At 40.7% G+C, this 19,802-nt stretch overlaps 1 protein-coding gene across 9 annotated transcripts in view; it reads left to right on the top strand.

Moving 5' to 3' along the window:
* The window catches only part of syne1a (spectrin repeat containing, nuclear envelope 1a), a 178,630-nt gene that overhangs the window by 22,972 nt on the left and 135,856 nt on the right, over positions 1-19,802 (top strand). For 5 of the 9 annotated variants that reach the window (XM_049590339.1, XM_049590334.1, XM_049590335.1 and 2 more), the window contains exons 3-15: positions 1,966-2,061; positions 3,898-3,981; positions 6,862-6,882; positions 7,167-7,259; positions 10,545-10,726; positions 10,838-11,034; positions 13,222-13,334; positions 13,856-13,894; positions 15,184-15,291; positions 15,718-15,855; positions 18,921-19,085; positions 19,319-19,431; positions 19,580-19,748. In XM_049590339.1, the coding sequence (XP_049446296.1) occupies positions 1,966-2,061; positions 3,898-3,981; positions 6,862-6,882; positions 7,167-7,259; positions 10,545-10,726; positions 10,838-11,034; positions 13,222-13,334; positions 13,856-13,894; positions 15,184-15,291; positions 15,718-15,855; positions 18,921-19,085; positions 19,319-19,431; positions 19,580-19,748 (1,518 nt within the window). The remainder of the gene's footprint in view (positions 1-1,965; positions 2,062-3,897; positions 3,982-6,861; positions 6,883-7,166; positions 7,260-10,544; positions 10,727-10,837; positions 11,035-13,221; positions 13,335-13,855; positions 13,895-15,183; positions 15,292-15,717; positions 15,856-18,920; positions 19,086-19,318; positions 19,432-19,579; positions 19,749-19,802) is intronic. The other 4 variants (XM_049590342.1, XM_049590336.1, XM_049590337.1 and 1 more) reach the window with 3 other exon arrangements.

Raw genomic sequence — 19,802 nt, 5'->3', positions numbered from 1 at the left:
TAATGGAAGATATCCTGTAGGCAGATATACTGTATATTGTCAGTTCTTTCCATTGTTGATATCTAAGCAATAAGGTAAAGGTCAATTTCCCTATGCAGTGTTTTTTTAATTGACAAGTGCAGTCCAATCATCCCTTGTTGCAGGGTTTGCCTGCAGCCATGTTCATGTGATAGCTTTCTTGCTAATAGCTACAGCTAAGAACATTTTAAAACAACATTTATCCGGTGCTTCAAGTTTATGCATGATTTTGCCAAAGTATATGTGAGTCTAAAAGTTATTCACATTTTGGCTTTTATGTTCAAGAATGCCTTTTCAGAAGCTTTCAAATAACTTAACCTTGAAAAGTTTTGGTCAACAAGCATCTGGTGTCAATTGTTCCTTCAAACTGGCTGTATTGCAATTCAAAATGAAACCCTTCAGTCTTCTCTTTGTTTCTGCACCTCCCTCCGTCTTTCATGCTGTTGATCTTTTGGAATCCACTATGTCAAGTGTACCAGGGGGAATAACATGAGAGCGCAGACAGACACACATCCTGAAACTCCTCTTCTCACAATCAATTATGGCCCAGACACTTATATGTAATTAGCTCATTAAGACCTTGATTTATTTTTTTTAGCTCATGCAGCTGAGCAGAGGAAATGGATATTACTTTCTTATTTTGTAATTAGTCAGAAATTTCCTCATTAGCTTTGGGATTATAATGAACAAATAGGTAAATTTAACTTCAATTAGCTCATGGTATAATCTATCCCTTTGAAGGGGTCTTTGTAAGTGTTTCTTCTGTCACTTTATGATAGGGGCACAAGTGCTGTCTGGATATTCTAATATCCAAAGCCATGAAATGACATTAGAAGAGGAATTAGCGAAAAGAGCTGCTGTATTTGCTAATTAATTTTGAAAGATGCGAGGTTAGTGTCCCTTCTCGCTTTGCCTTCTATCATTTTTCTCGCTGCCACTCTTTCTACTCAATTATACCCCTTTTCGCATCCACGATGTTGGGGGTTGTATGTTTTTTTTCTTTCACACCACACACACATTCCACTTGCATGTGCTAACACAGACACTCACGCACACATCCCTGCTTCCGCCGTTTTTCTGTCTCTCTCCTTCACTCCCTTTGCCGCTAATCTCCCTGTGAATGGCTCGCTCGTCTGAATGCTTTCCCCCCCTCTAAACCTCTCCTCAGCCCCGGCATGTGACTGTGCTTTAAGAGAAATCCTTGATGTGGCGCCGGCAAGAAACAGAGATATGTGGATTTCCCCGAGTCTGGAAGTCTGGAAGTCTGTGTCAGGTCAGGGAGGAAGTCAATGAGGAGGATACAGTTTGAAATCATCAGCATATTTTAGGATTTGAGGACCCCATTCAGAGCCTGCTGAGCCTCTGCTTACGGCTGACGCTAGCTGTCAGTAATACTTCACAGACAAACTCTTTTGGGGCTTCAAGTAAATTTTTTATGGGATTTCCCTTATCCATGTTTCACAAGTTGAAATTACTGTCTTACAGTGTAATATATATATTGTATTTTGGTTGATTTATGCGCTGCGCCACTTAGAGTAGGATAATTTGTAGAAAAAATGTTGCCTGTCTCTTAGTTTCTTTACATTGCAAGAGCTTTAAGGCTCAAATCCCAGATTTTTGCATTCCACAAAAACTGAGAAAGCTTTGTGTAAGTTTATGGCATGCAACATGTAAGTAAACAGTCAGTTTATGTAACTACTTATGTCTGGGCACCTCTTTAGAAGTGTCTCTTGGACAGCATTAAGTTGTTCGTAGAGAAATAGAAGACATTTATACTTGTTTTACTTGCTCTCATTGATTTTTCAATGTCAAAAGTCAACTCCTTCCATTCCCCCAGGCATTACATCATTTCCATGAATACGTGTTTTAACCTACAGTTTAAAAAAGACTGAGGTCAAAAACATTTTTACAATAAAGGCTCATGGGTATGCTTGTTTTCTCATATAGCGTGTCCCGTCTCTGGTGGTGACAGACCTCTTTGAGGACATCAAGGATGGCGTGATGCTACTGGCCCTGCTGGAAGTCCTCTCCGGACAAAAACTGGTAAGTCTCACGGTCATTTCTGCAGCATGTGATTTGGCCACAGACTTCAAACACTTCATATCCTCTGATCTCTCTGGACTAAATTTTAACTTGATCTGATATAACGAGGATCAGACTGGTCAAATAACAGAGATTCAGTAATTTTTTATTGTTGTTTATCTTTGTTTTTTCTTTATATAATAAGAGTGGTGCAGAGATGAGTGGCTTTTTTTGTAGGCCAACCTGTAAGTTAGCGTCACCCTGGTTCCCTCAACAAAAAGCCAATGGAACTTTTTCACTGGATTTTGGATTGTTGCAGAAAAATAGGCCTTGTGGCAAACAAAAGTTTATGATACTTAAACATTTTGTCTAACAAGATCATTTTCACAAATGAACACCACTTTGATGATTTTTGAAGCATAAATGAATTCACCAGAAGTAAAAAGCTTACATTAAGCTTTAAACTTACCACACTACAGTCGCATGATTTCAACAACATCCCCACAAGGCTTCCAACCCACCGTTTGATTATGCACAATCACTCACCTCCTCTACAAAAGCCTTTCCTCTTAGCATGACCTGATCTAGCTAGTTGTCATCTCCTCGTCAACTGCCAGTCTCACATCCTTTTTTAAGGACAACCAAAAAACTGTTGCGGGAGTATTAACACATCAAGTTTCCATGTTTGGCTTGATGACGCTCTGTAGTGTCAGTTATCCACTTATTAGCAACCGCCTTTTTAAGGGTGCTTTCACACTGTTTGTGTGGTGGTGCGGTTCGTTTGTGCAGGCATTGCACTCCGGTGCTAATCAAAACAATCAGACCTAGACCTTCTTGAAGAGGTGGTGTCGGTCCAGTTGATAATCGAACTCTGGTGCGGTTCTTTGGTGGTGAGAACGTGTTCCAACCTCCATCCGAACCAACTGCAGAGAGAGAGATATATATAGAGATTACATGCGGCAAAGGGCCACAGGCTGGATTCGAACCCGGGCCACTGTGGCAACAGCTGCACATTTATCTTGCAAGTGTACTCTTGTTCAACGTTTTCTTTACTTCCTGGATTTTTCCCACATTGAAATTCTGACCAATCAAGAGCAGCTTTGAAACTAAATTAGTCCCTGAGTCGGACCAAAGCAAGACAACTCTAGGTCTGAAAGCACAAAAAAGACATAGATCACAAAACATGAAAAAAAAAAAACTCTTACGCTTGTGTTAACCACAGACCTTCTTTCAGGCATTTGAGCAAATACCTATCGACTTGAAGACAAAGGAACTGGAAGTGCTAGAATGCTAACTCATTTCCAGGTTTAAGGACTCGTTCCTGCACCACCCTGTAACAGTCAGTGTATATACCATAAGTGTTATTTACAAATCTCCAAAGAGCTACAGACTTAATGCAGTGCATGTGAACTGAGCCACAACTAGATGGAAATGCTCATTGATCGGCTTTTATTAGGATGTTTGAATTGAATAGAAAAGCCCAGATTAACAAGGACAGATCATAGTTCACAAAACACAACACAGATAAAAACATTCACACCCAGCTTGAGGATTTCAGTCGGCCAATATTGCCTCAGGTCTAAGCTGTCTATGTCCTATTGATCCAGCTGATTATAGTCAAACACATCTGTGATTGGACCTCTCTCTTTCTCATTTTATCCCTGATTTTTTCTTAAAATGCTGCTGATAATGTTTATACTTTACTGAGTATGCTCTTACATATTGTGCTGTAGCATTCAAATTAACTTATCTTCTTTTCAGTTATACTGTTTTTATTTTATCTACGTTATTTATTTGTGAAACTCTGTTTCTCTATTCCTTTCTTTCCATCCCCATTGTTCTCATTTTGCCTCGCAGCCTTGTGAGCAGGGCAAGAAGCTAAAGAGGATCCACTGGGTCGCCAACATCGGTACAGCTCTCAACTTCCTTGAGGGTAGGAAGGTAAGAGTTCAGGGTCTTCTCTTTATGTTTTTTTTTCTTCTTCTCTGATTTACCCGTCCTGCTCCTCTCCTGCTCAGCAGCTGCCCTGTGGGTATAAACATTGAATCTTGACCTTGTGTGACCTGTTTCCCCTTCGTCCCCGCCTCTTACTCTCTCCACCTTCCCGCATCCCTCATTTATCCTGAAACCAATATCCTCTGTTTTCACATCCCTGCAACAATTTTGTTGGGTAAATAAATGAAACACTGGCTGACATTGTTCACATTTTGTCTTCATTCAAGTGCCCTTCATTTAGTTATGTGGCTGCCTATAAATATCAAAAATTCTCTAAAAATGTAATTATTGGACTATGACTTTACTAATTCTGTCGCTTTAAGTGATCGTCTATATTTGCTGGTCACACCACACCATATGCACTTTATGATATTCTCTCCATACTCTCCAGTTTTCTTTCTGTCTCTCAGCATCATTTACAGAATTACAACCAAATATGCTCAGTGTGGTTTTGGATATAATCATCTAACTGCATCAACTGCCCCTCTATGAGATTAGTAAAACATTCTCAAAGCTTCACCCAGCTCGTCCTTGGATATACATAAATAAAGCCATAAGTATGAGCTGGAGTCTGCAGGGACATTGATTTGTCTTCCTTGAGTGCAACAGGGTTAAAACTGCAAATCCTACACCAGTAATCTGCCGTCTGGAGTTGAGACAACAGTGGGCACTCTGCTGTATATGCCTGTGTGTGTGTGTGACTGTGTAAATCTGTGAGTGTAGAAAATTAAATGTAAATACACTCTGTGTGTAAATCTAATGTATGTCTAGACTGTATTTACATTTTGCTTTAGAGGCCCAATCGCTTTAATGCCTGATACATTTTTCTCTCTTTCGTCTGTATCATTGGAAAACATTGTTCCGTGTGCAGTGGCATTATGATGTTTACCATTACATTAATTGTATCTGTAAACTGTTGAAACCCTGTGATAAATGTATTTAACTGGGAGTTTTAAACCCATAGCTATCATGTGTCAACAACATCTGCAACAGTTATTTACATTTTCGATGAATATCTGTTTTTTTGTTTGTTTGTTTCTGTTAATCTATTAAACCACGTCAGAAAATTGTAAAAAAAAAAAAAAAAATCCACATCACAATTTCGCAGAGCCCAATTTGACGTCTAAAAATCGCTTTCTTTGTCTGACTAATGCCCCACTCACTTTATAATTCACCTTTTAGTAGCTTAAACTAGAGCAAGAAGGCAAAATGTGTGTGAAAATACCATTATGAAGTAAGTATAATTGTACTACTGAAATCTATTGGCCTTCAAAACATATTAACAGACTTAAAGGTCCAGTGTGTGAGATTTGGGGGATATATTGGCAGAAATGGGATATAATAAAGTATGTTTTCCCTCATGCAGAATCACCGGGTCTGTTTGTTCTTGAGAGGAAGAGACCTCTGCATATAATTCAGCTCTCTGCAAAAACCACCTGAACAATGAAGTCAAAGGGGCTGTGTCTACTGTTGCTTTTTTTTTTTTTTGTTCCTGAGGCCAGGGCATTTATTTATTTCTTTGCAATGGGAGCACCATATATTCAAGTGTGACGGGGCACTGAGCTGCTATTCTGTGCTGAGTGCTGCATGTTTGGCATTTTATTTTCTGAGCGCTGAGAGTTAAAAAAAAAAAAAAAAAAAATCAACTCTGAGTAAAACACTGTACCATCGCCATGCAGTTACAGTGGAGGAGGGACAAATACCACAACCACAACACATTTTACATGTACAAGCCTGAACAACAATGGAGGTGAAATATGTCAATATAATGTATACATATCAATTTGTGTTTCCTCTCGTGAACTCATGTACACCGGATGATCCGTTCTCTCCCCCGCACTTACTTCAGCTTGCCCTTCAACCAGAGCAAGCACTCTACCTTACGCCACTTTTTACTTTCACAGATACTCCGTTTCGTAGCAGTCAGACACAACTGAAAATTCTGCACCTCCGTAGTGCTCTCATGTGCTCCCAGCTCAGCATTTCCATAGGAGCACCTGACTTTTCAGCTGAGAAAAAACTTTTTGGTGGACACTAAAATGAGTCCTAATCACAAGTTAATGCTTGGCACACAGGAGAAGTTTCAGCTGGTTGCAATCTGCAATCCTTCCTGCTAGATGCCACTGAATCCTACACACGGCTCCTTTAAGAGAAAACCTTTGCTTGGTACAGATCCTCGCAAAAAATGTCTGTAAATAATGCAGACTATACTGTTTACCTATGCACTGTTGGCTCCAGTGCAACCACCACTGTATTGTTACCTGTGTTCTTTTTGCTGTTGTGTGTGGTCACGACACAAAACACTTCTGTTAACCACTCCAGCTTCACACCGCTGTGTTGAGTTGTTGGGATGACCTGCTGTGTTTTCTAATATGAAACTGTGTATTGCATGTATTCTTATCAGCCACTCTCCCAGGCTGCCCTCACCTGCCCCCAATCTCTTCCTCCATGCTTGTTCACCTATACGGAGTGGCTTGTATTACCATATGATGACCTGTTGTGATGCAGCACCTCAGTAATATAACCCTGTGTGTGATCATATAGAATACTTCATCATATCAGTAGATACAGCCCTCGCTTTCTCCCTCTTCTTACTCCACCCTGCATCACCCTCTCTCTGTCCGTCTCTGCTGGATATAATCCCTGTTGCCTGTGTAGTGGTGATAGATCTCTCCTCTCAACCAACCACTCAAGTTATCTCACCTCAGAGATGCTACAGTATCTGCTATCTCACAGTCAATGAGCCATCCTCCGTCAATTAAACACATCTAAATGCGCCGTCGCTCTCTTCCTCTCTCTTTTCTTTTTTTCTTATCTACCCTCCAGTCTGCCTACAGAGGATCTCCGGTCAGTATTCATAACATTACTGGTTCTTTCAGGACATGGAATAGATAGGGTCAGGATTATCTGCATCCAGTGGTGCTGAGGATTATGCTCATACTGTATATTGTTCATTTTGTGTAAACATATGTATGAGACAGAGTGACCAGATTGAGGAATATTGTGTGTACTTAATCCTTATGTATGAGATCATAGTGACTTGTAAGCAGATAAACTGGAATTGATTGCAATCTGGAATTATTAGGTTCTGTTATGAGATATTAAAATATTGGATATTGTGTTTGTTACAGATCAAGCTTGTGAACATCAACTCCACAGACATTGTTGATGGACGGCCGTCAATTGTATTGGGGTTGATGTGGACCATCATCCTCTATTTCCAGGTAACATTGCCTTGAGTTCATCTGCATACATTTTATTTATAGACTGTATATAAACATGGATGACACACCTCCACTTCCTCACGCTGTACACAAATGAAGCCAAAAATAGCCCGGATACAGGCTCTGCCATCTTGCCCTGGTGATATCATTTGGAGCTGAGTCTGCACAGTAGCAATCAGCTGATGGAGTCCCGGTATCGAGGTCCAGCCCATCTGTTCGACCCAGTCTCAAGCAGCGTCATTGATGGCTAGCACACTGATAAAGACACACAGCTGTATATCATAATTTCAGAACCCTTTTTTGTAGCATCACATAACTAGCTAAAGTAAGCTTATCAGAAAACAAACACTTGAACATACATCAGTGTGATATGATCATCTTGGGGTAGAATTTATTTGACGTGTACTCGTATATTTTAGTTTGGCTCATGTCCCAACCGCTAACAAGAAGGGGGCAGGGTTTATGACCTAAACTGCAGCCCGCCAGCAGGGGGCAATGGAGATGTTTTGGTTTCACTTTCAGGGATCTTAATCTTTATGGTCATCTGTGCTGTTAATCAGATTAGCAAATGCAGTGTAGATTGTTCAGGATATTAGATTTTCATATTGAAACAAGAGATGGTTTTTGGATCAAACAGTTCTTGGGAGTTCCCCTGTAACCTACATATCTTCAAGGACTTATTCTTGTTTTCATTTGTACCTCCAATAGGTACATTCAAGAGACTAGCCCTCGATCACAGATTCCTATAATTAGCTTTGATGAGTCAAAATCGCTTTGTTTTTATATGTTGATATATGTTCAGAAAAGCCTGTCAGTCAGTTTGTGCATGTTTTCTGTCATTTTTTTTTGTCATGAGCTTTTGTCTAACAGACTTTTAAAAATGGCCGTTGCCAGTGCTGCATATGCTTGTGTGTTCAGCCAATCACCGTACACTTTTGTAACTCAAAGTTCCTCTTGTGCTGGGAGATTATTTTTATACAGTCTATGGAGAATACCTACTCATAGGTAGGAGCTAAAAAGTCCCTCCAAAAGGCGTTCTAAGAACTACGATTGTTCCTAGTTGTTGCAGTGCAGGTACAATAAAAAAGGGGGGTTCTTAGAATTAGGGGTGTAAATCACAAGTTTCATCATGCTACGATATAATGTTGGTTCTCTGGAAAATGATAAGATATTTTCTGATGTGACAAAGTCTCCCACAATACAATTTTGATTCAATTCAGGGGCCTGGGATCAATATGAGATGACATCAGGCAATATCCTAATTGTCTTTTTCTTGGCTGCTTGCTGTTCTTAATAGGCCGCTACAGAGATATTGGATAAAGCGAGATACCCCACTCAGCTCACTTCCTGATTCAGTGACATCAGCACCACACCCCCGTAAAAGACTTGCGGCAGCTCTGAATGTATTGTCATCAATGAGGCAAATGAATGTGATCACAATTTATGGGCTCTGATTGGAGGGAGAGCTAACCACGCCCACTTAGGAGACAGGAAGGGTAACCGTTTTCTTAACATTGGGTAAGCTTATGGTGGGGTATCTCCTTTATCCAATATCTCTGGCCGCTAGCACTGTTTCAATGTTCCGGAAGGAGGCACTTGGATGTAAATGGTGACATTCCATGGGAATTTCAAAATAAAGGTCTTTCTTGTCTAGCTACACTAGTTTTACGTATGGATGGTTTTACTTTGCATTGATGATACTGGATCATGGATCACTGAACTAATATATCGATCAGTGTATCATTACATCCAGTGTTGCCAGACCTTGGGAGAGAAACAAGCAACCAGGGCTCTGGAAACAAGCCCAAAAGAAGCGACTATCATGCGTTAAAATAACTTATTAGAAGGATATATATAGAGAAAGGTGATGTTTAAAGAGCAAGCCCAAATAAGCAACTCCACTTGAGAAACAAACCCAAAGTCGTGGTTTATAAACGGACCTGGCAACCCTGATTACATCCCTAAGAACGATGAAAAAGTTCCTTCAGTCCAAAATCGCCCAGAGACCAAACAAGGAGACAAAACTTGATGTTAACTAAGTCTTACATCTAAGTGAACATCTTAATAAATTATGCCATCAAATCACCACTAATAGCTCACTACTAAGGCTTAAAATTGACATCTACGTTGCTGCCATATGCACTTGGTTTTGCACATTAATGGCACATCCTCAAACAAGTATCACATCCAGTAAGAAATATGCAAAAACCTAAATCAGTTTCATGTTGTAAACTGGCAGTCCTAATTAGGGAAGCAAGAGGCTTGAAATATGTCTCTTTTTAGCTAGCAAAAAACTAAGCAATTCAGAGAAATGTAAGATGGGAAAATCAATCTTCCAGAGCATCCCTACTGAAAACGAGCAGTTGCTACCTCAGGCATTTCAGACATGCACAGATCAACATGAACTTAATCACAACACTACAGCCTCTTAGCAGCTTCAGCACACAGAGATGTCTGTTATTCCAGCAAACATAAGGATATTAAATAAGGGAAATGTACGACAGTGGAAAATGTACTTATTCACTTACTGACATTTTGATGTATTTCATTTCACACTGATGTTTATGGATTTTCTGGGTTGTGAGCAGTCTCCATTTGCTGGCAGTAGAGAGGAGAAACTGAGAAGTAGATTATGTGTGGATAGCAATAAATCTTCGACAACTGACCATCTGGCTGAGCTGAAGTCTAGTAATAGATTTTGTGATTGTTGTCCCAAGTCTTACACATATTGTTTTTCAACATGTGGATGATATCATCAAGCCTGTGGGTTGTTAAATATGGATTATGATTTAGAAGCGCACAAAAAAAGATATATTTTGTAATTTCCCTAAAGGTAAAGTCAGTAAGTTGGAAAGTGAAGAGCAAATTATCTCTTCTCCAGTCTGTCTTTAAGTTGCTCTTAAATAAGAGCATCAACTCCCAAGTGCTCCAGTGTTAAGCTGCTCATTGGACCACTACTTTGATGATTAATGATTAAGCAGTGGGAAACAGATCTTTTCAACTGACCCATTAAGTCTAATATTAAAAATATAATAGTAATATTACTATTAATGCTAAAACTGGATTTGATTACAAATTTGTATGTTTTTAAGTGCTGTGTATCAGTGAAGGACGTGAGCTGCATCAGCTGCGAAAACCAATGATTTAGTACTAGCAATTACAATGATTAAGCTAATTGCTCCTCAGGCAGGCATTAAAATGAATAAACAAAGGATGAAACATAATTCTGGAGTAACTATGTAGGGTAACATGGCCTGATTTTTTCTGGTTTTCTCTTTTTTTCAGATTGAGGAGTTAACCAGTAGCCTACCAGCACTTCACGCTGTCTCCAGCAGCACTTCTTCACTGGACAGCTCCACCAGCAGCACTGACACCACCAGCCCACCTGTCAAAAGAAAACCCCTCCCACCTCTGCAAGGTGGAGCCAGAAAGGCCCTGCTAAGATGGGTCCAGCAGACAGCAACCAAGTACAAAGCCTTCTATACAATTTGTCCTGCTTTATGTAAAATCCCTCCACACCATTATCAGTGAAACTTGTGCTTTTTTCCCATGTGTTTGTGATGCTCTGTTCTTTGTAGACGTCTGGGGATTGAAGTGAAGGACTTTGGCCCCAGCTGGCGCACAGGGTTGGCATTCTTTGCCATTATCAACGCCCTTCGGCCCAATCTAGTTGACATGGAGCATGTTTGGAGGAGGCCCAACAGAGAAAATCTTCAGGAAGCCTTCTTCTTGGCTGAGACACAGTTGGGCATTCCTCAACTTCTAGACCCCGAGGGTAAATGACCTTTTCTATCATATTCCTTAGTTAGTTTGTCATTAAAGAAATACTTCTCTCCCCACATGACAATTTATGTATCAACTGACCTTTTGCTAAGTCCTGCCCCTGGACGCAGACTGGCCAATCATAAAGTAGCATCGGGCCGGGTCAGACCAGGGTCCGACAGCAACACAGCTGTGCTCCATTGACTCTAATGCAATCGTTTCAGATTTCCTTCATTTTCAGGCTGGTTTTGTGGATTTGGAGCTAAATGTTGTGCCTGGGGAAGGTCGTGTATTAATGATACTCGTTACCTGGAGAGGTTGGAAAAAGATATACGTTTCTTCCCTGTTCCAAAACCAAAATCAAACCCTGAAAAGTGTAGGGTTAGCTAGCTAGCTACTGAAGATATAGCTTACTGAATGTATACACATGCTGCTTTTGCTTTTTAATGATTATAACAGTGAAAAAAAGACCGATCCTGCTGTATAGGAACCAGTGAAGGGAAGCAGGGAAACTTTGCTGATATTCAACTAGCTCTGTGTCATCACATTGTGCGCAGATGAATGTTGTTGACTTCCCCCATAGAGGTCCGGGTGCTGGCAGTGGCATGGGGGTGAAGCCAAATACAGTTCATCTGCACACACGGTGATGCCACACAGCTGGTTCAATATCAGCAAAGTTTCCCTTTATATTCATTGTCTTGTGTGGCGATCAGCAGTGATGTGGTGGCTCACTTTTTCACTGTGATCTGTGGCCTATAGTTCGGCTTTAGCTTCTAACTATCTTTGTCTTTTTAACCTGTTGTTGCTGCTGAGTCAGTTTGACATCCTGGATATATCCTTCAAACACAGACTGTAGACCCCTCTGTCTGCTTCTCTCTGGAATCACTGTTTCAGTTTTCCAAAAATATGATAACATTTCTTCAGGGAGTGCAGTTAGTTACAGCGTGGGCTCCATGCTTACTCCGACAATTTGTCCAACCATCACAAAGGGGTGGGGCTTAGCGAAAGCTCAATTACTCATCCTATGTTACAAAAAACTTTGTGTTTCTCACATGCCTCCACAGTGAATGCCAGACTTCATTGTCAAAAGCTGTAATTTTACCTCTCTGAACACAGGAGCCCCTTGTTGATTATTGCCTCAGTCAGTTAGTTTTTTTGTGTTGTTGTTTGACTCTGGTGTTTTTAAGGGCTTTTTCAGATTCACTGCAGTCACACAATAACACAGACAAACTAAATGATTGAAGCAGTGCTGGACCAGCAGCTCCCGTGTTCAGCAAGGTAAAATTACTGTTTTTGTCAGTGGAGTCTGGCCTTGTAGAGACTATAGACAAGGGTCACTTTCACTTCAGTTTCCCATCAGAAAGGGCTGTCTGTGTGTGAAGCACTGAGCATATGGCTGAATAAATGTGAATTGGATTACACTGAGTTTTGTGAGAGTCTGTTAATGGATATTTTGATGTAGTTTAGCTGTTGCTTAACACAGACCCCATTTATTTACTTCATCAAGACTGTTTTACAGTTTTTGCAATCTGAATTGTCCCAATTCAACATAACAGGAGGTTGAGTAATCGATATATAAATGGTTATTTGGGGGGTGAAGTATTCCTATCATTGATGAAATCTGATCTGAACAACTAACCACATATCTGCAACATCCTGGGATCATATTACTTAGACAGTAATTTGCCTCAGTATTACCTAATTGTTTTCTCTTAGCTATATTAAAAGAAAACAACATTATGTTTGTGTTGCTCACTGAAATAATAAGAAAGTATTTACCTTACAGATAATTGAAATCCATAGCATTTTGTCATATCGAGCAGGTTTTTTTCCCCAGTATACTAAAATACAATAGTGGGCATCTATTACAGCATCAGATGTGCACTTAGTGTCACTTCCAAACACCAGCTGTGTCCCTTCACGCCTGCTCTTCAGAATGAACTCTGACAAATCAAGCTTGACATCAATGTAATTAAGGTCCATTAGGCCATGAGATTCAGCAAGGTGGAACCTCCAAACAAAACTTGGACACTGATCTGAAGTGCTGAAGGCTGTTTTCATTTAAGATGACATTTGTCTGTTTCTGAATAGATGCGAGTCAAACTTATTATTTTCCTCTATGGGAGACATTATGGAAGGCTTATCAGCTGGCCTTAGCTTGACGTGAGTTCTGCTTACATTCATTTGGTTTCCTCCTTAGATGTCGATGTAGACAAGCCAGACGAGAAATCCATTATGACTTACGTTGCCCAGTTCCTGAAGCATCACCCTGACCGAAAGCAGAGCGACTCAGACGGACAGCTAGAAGAAGAGGTAACCAGCTGTCAGATTCATCTCAGTCTGGACATGCCATTCTTTGTCTTCTCTCATTTTGCATCCTGTGTGTTCTGTCTTTCTCTTCAGATGTCACAGTTAGTGTATCAGCCACGATATATACATGGATGGCATTTTGTCTAGTTAGTGTTGTGTGCACAGCTGGGTCTTTCTAAACACTGCTTGATGCTTGTTTTAACCTATAAGTGCAAGGTGGGTGAGGCTTTTTTTAAGTCAAGTAAAAGTCAGAGCAATTACAGGAAGTGGATTTTCATATTTTATGATTACTTAATGCTCTCTAAAATGCTGTGATGCAGTAACCAACACCTGTCTGCTATACAAGGTTAAAACAAGCAGTGATTTCAGGTGTTATGTGACTCAGGTCTGGCAGTGCGTTACCTATTTGATGTCTTTCCTTGTTGCACATTTCTCTCTTCGTATCTCTCCTTGTCTTTGTCTCTCTGGTGTTTTTGTGTGGTGGCTGCTTTCCTGTGGTTGTTGTGCTGGCCTCTGTCCTTCAGCACGGTCTTGCTCCTCGCGATATAGAGGAAATGTTGGAGGTAGGTTATAGAGTAACTTAAGGTCCCAGGGGCAGGTTTTCCATCATTTTCCGCATCTCAATGCAATTAGCACCCGTGCACATTCATGGTTTCCATATAAATGTGATTAATGCTTATTTTTCTGTCTCTACTATTGGATTACAGCATCACTGCCTACTGTACAGTGTATGGACGAGATTAAACATTGTTTTTCCATGTCAAAATAGAGCCTATATGCTAATATTGGCTCTTTATCTTACCTGATGTAATATTCCTGCCGCAGGGTTTGAGAGCCATGATAACAAAAGGAAGTCCAGTATAATAAGACGTGATATTACCATTTATTAACGTTACCTCCCGCTATGGCTTCTGGTTCCATTAGCATGACAATGAAAGCCTCTGGCATTGGCAGTGCGCACTGATACAGCGTATTTGATGGAAAGCTTGTGAATAGAGGTTGCCTGTTTTTAAGGTTAACAGTGTCAGGAGCAGCGGTGTGCTTTAAAGCTGCATTAACCACTTGCTTTCTGTGTGTTCTGTTGTCTTACAGCGCTGATAAGGCTTTTGGTGGTTGTTGTGTTTCGCACCTGCTTTGTTCTTTGTTGACGCTTCTTGCTAGCACACTGATGTTTCCCCTGAATATTCTCTTTCGCTGAATGAAGGTTAATTGGCACTCGTGTTTTTACTTAAAAACAACAAATTTGTTATCATAAATAATAAATAGTGACTGAAACACTGGTTGTAGAGTGATTTGCAGGATAAACGTCTGCTTCCCTTTGGAATTAGCTGCATTTATTTTAGCGTCTTAGGCTGTCATAGAGAATAAAGTTTGATGTCCTTAAAGGAGCTTACGTGAAGTAAAAAACTGAATAGACTGAAAGTGAACAGCTCCCAAACTCAATGGACTCATCTCACAAGCTTTTCAGCAGCATAGTATTATCGTCATGGTTACTTAAAATCCAATGAAATGTTAGCAGGGGGTCTCAGACAAAGTACCCTGTTTAAGCTGAGTGTTTTTGGCAGCTGTGGGTTTTTGACGTTTTGTCCTACAGGGAGACACAGAGGATTAGGAGAGCACATGTTTAACAGTACATGCCCTCTCTTTCACCCTCATCTTTTCATCAATCCCTCTAACATTTATTTGGTTAATCACTTTTTCTCTGTATCTCTGTTTTCCCCTTCCCTTTACATTCTTTTTCATTGCTTCTTTCATTTGTTCTTTTATTTCCCCTTTGTACTTCTTCAATTTCCATGTCCATCTCTCCACCCGTTGTTCACCCCACCACCCCTCACCCATCCCGGCCTCCTAGAGAGAGCAGCGAAAGAGCCTGAGGGAGCTCAAAATGTGGCTCAACCAGCTGGAGAGAGATGCAGTACAGGCTCAGGAGACTGAGGGCAATCTCTCTCAACAGTACCAGGTTAGTATATGTGTGTGTGTGTGTGTGTGTGTGTGTGTGTGTGTGTGTGTGTGTGTGTGTGCAGTTTAAACTGGGCACACTGGGCACAGACGCTCCTATTATTAGCTTAATCAGTGGCATTACACTGTGGGGATCAGACAGCAGCCGTCATATTTTCAGTCAATCTGGCTTATTCCACCAAGCCTCAGGATGCTTTCCATATTCAACAGCATGTAGGATACCCCCATTTTCTTTGCACATTATTAAGAAGAGTCTGAGAATCTGAAGCCAGGAAGAGGGACAGCTTTTTCTAATGGTCTGTTTGGAGAATAATAATGGGACGATGGTGCGACTCCTGAGAGATCTTTTGTTTTGATCTCTGTATCCTGCAACTTTAATATTTTTGGAGGTGTGAATTCTGAGCAGATTTTACTTGTTTCTTTTCAGTCGTTTAAGAGTCTGCGTGTCCAGTTGGAGATGAGGAGGAAGCAGGTGGAGGGAGCTCTGCAGTCCACTCAAAAGGATGGGATGCTGACAGTGGACCAGGCTCTGGTCAAACAAGCCTGGGAAAGAGTCTCTAACAGGGTGAGAGATGCAGATTTGAACAAACAACAAGTATGTTTACATGCACACTAATATTCCACTATTATTCTGAATATTATTATTTTTATATATATATATATATATATATATATATATATATATATATATATATACTTTATACTTTATTAATCCCCAAGGGGAAATTCAATTTTTTTTTCAACACACACATGCACAAACAGGACCTATACAGTGGCGGAAAAAGTTTTCGGACACCCTTAAAATTTTACACAATTTCAAATATTATCATAAAATATTTGTGGAAAAATCTTTTTTGTGTTTCAAAAGGTGTGGCTGCATTAGACAGATACAAACAAATACAAATTATATTTTTTTTGTTTATTGTTTACAAGAAAAACTAACACAGTTTCACACAGTTTCAATATGTCAGTTCTCAACATTGTCGGTATCAAAGTCAACAAATAACAGAGAATGTGTTCAAAACTGAACAAAAAATAAATAAACCATCACATCATCAAATTAATATTTAGTAGTCCTGCCACTGGCACGTAGTAGAGCTGTAATCCTAGCTGGCATGTTCCCCACGAGCCTTTCACACTGTTGAGGGGTAATCTTGTCCCATTCTTCTTGAATTACTGCTTTTAATTCTTCTAAATTCTTTGGTTTATGCTTTGAAACAGACCTTTTGATAATCGACCACAGATTTTCAATGGGGCTCATGTCCGGGGATTGAGCTGGCCACTCTAAGACCTGGATACTGTGCTCCTGCAGCCAAGTTCTACTGGCCTTGGATGTGTGGCAAGGGGCATTATCTTGTTGAAACATCCAGTTTTTACCTCGACCTAACAGTGCACGCGCAGAAGGGAGCATGTGGGTTTCGAGAATGGCACAATACTCGGTAGAGTTCAATGTGCCATCACAGACAGTGAGATGACCAACACCAGCAGCACTCATGCATCCCCAAACCATGATACTGCCTCCACCATGCTTGACAGTAGGTACTGTACATGCTGGAGATAATGCTTCGCCTGGCCTTCTGCGTACCCTCACATTAGTAGGAGGAAGATAAAGCTGGAAACTGGACTCATCTGACCACAAAATCTTCTTCCAATTCCTGGCTGTCCAGTTCTTGTGTGCCTGGGCCCAACGGCGCGGGCTAACCTCTGTCTCTCATTGATCAGGGGCTTCTTGATAGCCTTGTAGGACCTTAAGCCATGATCTAAAAGTCGGCCACGTACAGTGCGGGTGGAACACTGGACACCAGTTTGGTTTGACCACTGCTGCTGAAGCTCCTGTGGTGTCATTCAGTGGTTTTGCCTGCACATGCGGATCAGGATGCGGTCATTTCTTGCTGAAGAAACCCTTGGATGCCCAGATCTTGGTTTGTCTTCCAAGCTGTTGGTTCATCTGTATTTCTGCAGAGTGTATCCAACTGCTGAAGGACTGCATCTGCACTTCCTGGCTATCTGACGGCAGCTGTACCCTTCCTGGCTGAGAATCTTTATCTTCAGGCGTGTTTCCTGCGTTAGGTTCCTTGTTTTAGCCATTTTTGTGTCTGAAGAACTTTCAAATGTGCTGGCTTTATGTAGACACGAAGCTTGGCAACAAAAATTGTGTCTTTTAATAAAAAGAACGACCTTCATCACTGGTATCAAAATGACCCAATACTCAAAATTTCTTATGTATTTTTATGGAACCAATCAATTTTAAGTTTTTAATGGCTTTTTTAGGATTTATTTAGTATTTTGGCTGTGACTGTACTAAAAGAAATTGCACTTGAAGACCTAAGAGTGATTCTTAATGCAATATTTCACAAATGCATGGGGTGTCCGAAAAACTTTTTTCCGCCACTGTACATGCACTGAGTGGAGAGATGAGAGATGGGGAGTTCAGTGCCTTGCTCAAGGGCACCACCCAGGAGGTGAGCTGGCACCTCTCCAGCTACCAGTCCACACTCCATATTTTGGACCGGACGGGGACTTGAACAGGTGACCCTCTGGTTCCCAATCCAAGTCCCTGCGGACTGAGCTACTGCCACCCCCTGTATATGATACAGGTCATGTAAACAGCCTTTTGGATATTCTGAATTAGGCCTTATTCCGAATGCAGCATTTTCCGATTAAGACGTGTGATAAGCCCATATTATTCAGGTTTTAGGATCATTCATTGGACATGTATACAGTGTGTTTGGAATAAACTTCTCAATTGGGTTTTTTACTGCAGTTTGCAACACACAGTCTCTTGCCTGGTTTTGGTGAACTCTGTGTTTTGTCATGGATGTGTTGTAGCTGCATTAAAGATACATGGAAGGAGAAACACACCTACTTTTCAACATTATGAATGACCTGGTTATCAACAGGTTTATTTTTATATGCACAAACATCAAAACACCGACCTTTTCAAGAAGGTGGTTGAACGGCTGCGTTCGCACATTCACACCGGTAGAAAACTGTTAAAGAATGATACGAAGAAGCAAAATGGCACAAGCAGCTCCAGCCGTCCCACTTTTCCATATTTTGACATGATAAACAACATGTCAGAGCACATTAATCAGACTATGCACGGCTGCATGTGAAAGGGAATATTCGTGGAATATTCATTTTCATAAGCTATTTAAACAGCTCAGTAGGGATATTGTCTTTTTGGAAATAAGGACAAAAACCCTGAATTTTTTGTGCATGTAAACATAGTCATTGACAACCTAGTACAGTGTACAGTGTACAGTTGGGGTTGTTAATGCAATCAGGATTTTGAGCTCTGTGCATTGTCATGAAAAAACATAGGTGACTCAGGTAGTTAATTGGTTGATGGCATTTTGTCTCCCAGTTATTGATAATTTAGCTTAATTCAATTAAGACAAACTATAGCAAAAGCAATCCATATAAATGAGCTTTACAGTCTTATTATTGTCAGTGTGTCAGTTTTCATTGTTATTGTTTCATCTGTGATGTGTTTTCAATTTTGAGCTTTAATTGGAGTTGTAAGGTGATTTATAATTGCTTTTTGTTGTGCCATGCAGTGAGTTGGACAATCACAGTCTGCTCATAGCGTGTCTCTGTTTGTCTCCTCGATTGTTTTCTTTATTTCAGCTCCTGGACTGGCATCTGCAGCTGGACAGGTCTCTGCCTGCTCCTCTGGACAAAGTGGGGGCGTGGCTGCATGAGGCTGAAGGAGCTCTGCGACAAGAGATCATCGTCCATCAGGCACATGATGTGACAGCTAACACTGTCCACAGGGCTCTGGAGCAGCACAAGGTTGGCACAGAGCCATGGACAGAAGAGGCAAATAGCAGAAAAAAAAGACAACTAGGCGCTGGACAGAGTGGCGTCATTGTTCAGTTCATATTTTAGTCAAAAATAAATTCAGTAGTAAGAGCAGTAAACTGTTATAAAGGGTTCTTTTCATTTGTTGTGAAATGTTCTGATCAAACACTTATTTTTTGTTCAGTCTAAAAGAATTTGTTTGTTTGTGTTTTTACACTGTGCAGGATGTGTTGAAGAGCCTGGAAAGTCACCAGCAGGTCTTTCAGAGAATCCATAAAGACAGAAGTGTTGATGGAGTCCCTGTTCCCCCAGACCAGCTCCAAGACATGGCTGAGAGGTAATAAAGAAGCTGCCAATCTCTCTTGAGCGTCTGATATTAACTGCCTCACTTGGCATGATTTCACATTCTGCTTTTCAGAGAAAAAGCAGAATGTGAGGGTCAAGCTGTAGGTCTGATATCGTTTGTAAACTTTGCCTTTTTTCAGGATGAACTTTGTCTCCACATCTTCTAGCATCCACTTGTCTAGAATGGAGTTCTTGGAGAACAAACATCACATGCAGGCCTTTCTCACTCTCGCCGAGTCGAAGCTCAAATCCTGGATCATAAAATACGGCCGACAAGAATCTGTGGAACTGATGCTACACAATTATGTTGTAAGCTCAGGCTTTGATTCACTCAGTAGTTGATGTGCTGAAGTATTAACTCGA

The sequence above is a fragment of the Epinephelus fuscoguttatus genome, linkage group LG11, assembly GCF_011397635.1.
Source record: "Epinephelus fuscoguttatus linkage group LG11, E.fuscoguttatus.final_Chr_v1".
Taxonomy (NCBI): domain Eukaryota; kingdom Metazoa; phylum Chordata; class Actinopteri; order Perciformes; family Serranidae; genus Epinephelus; species Epinephelus fuscoguttatus.
The sequence above is the reverse complement of the archived record's forward strand: the minus strand, read 5'-3'. Positions and strand labels throughout refer to the sequence as shown.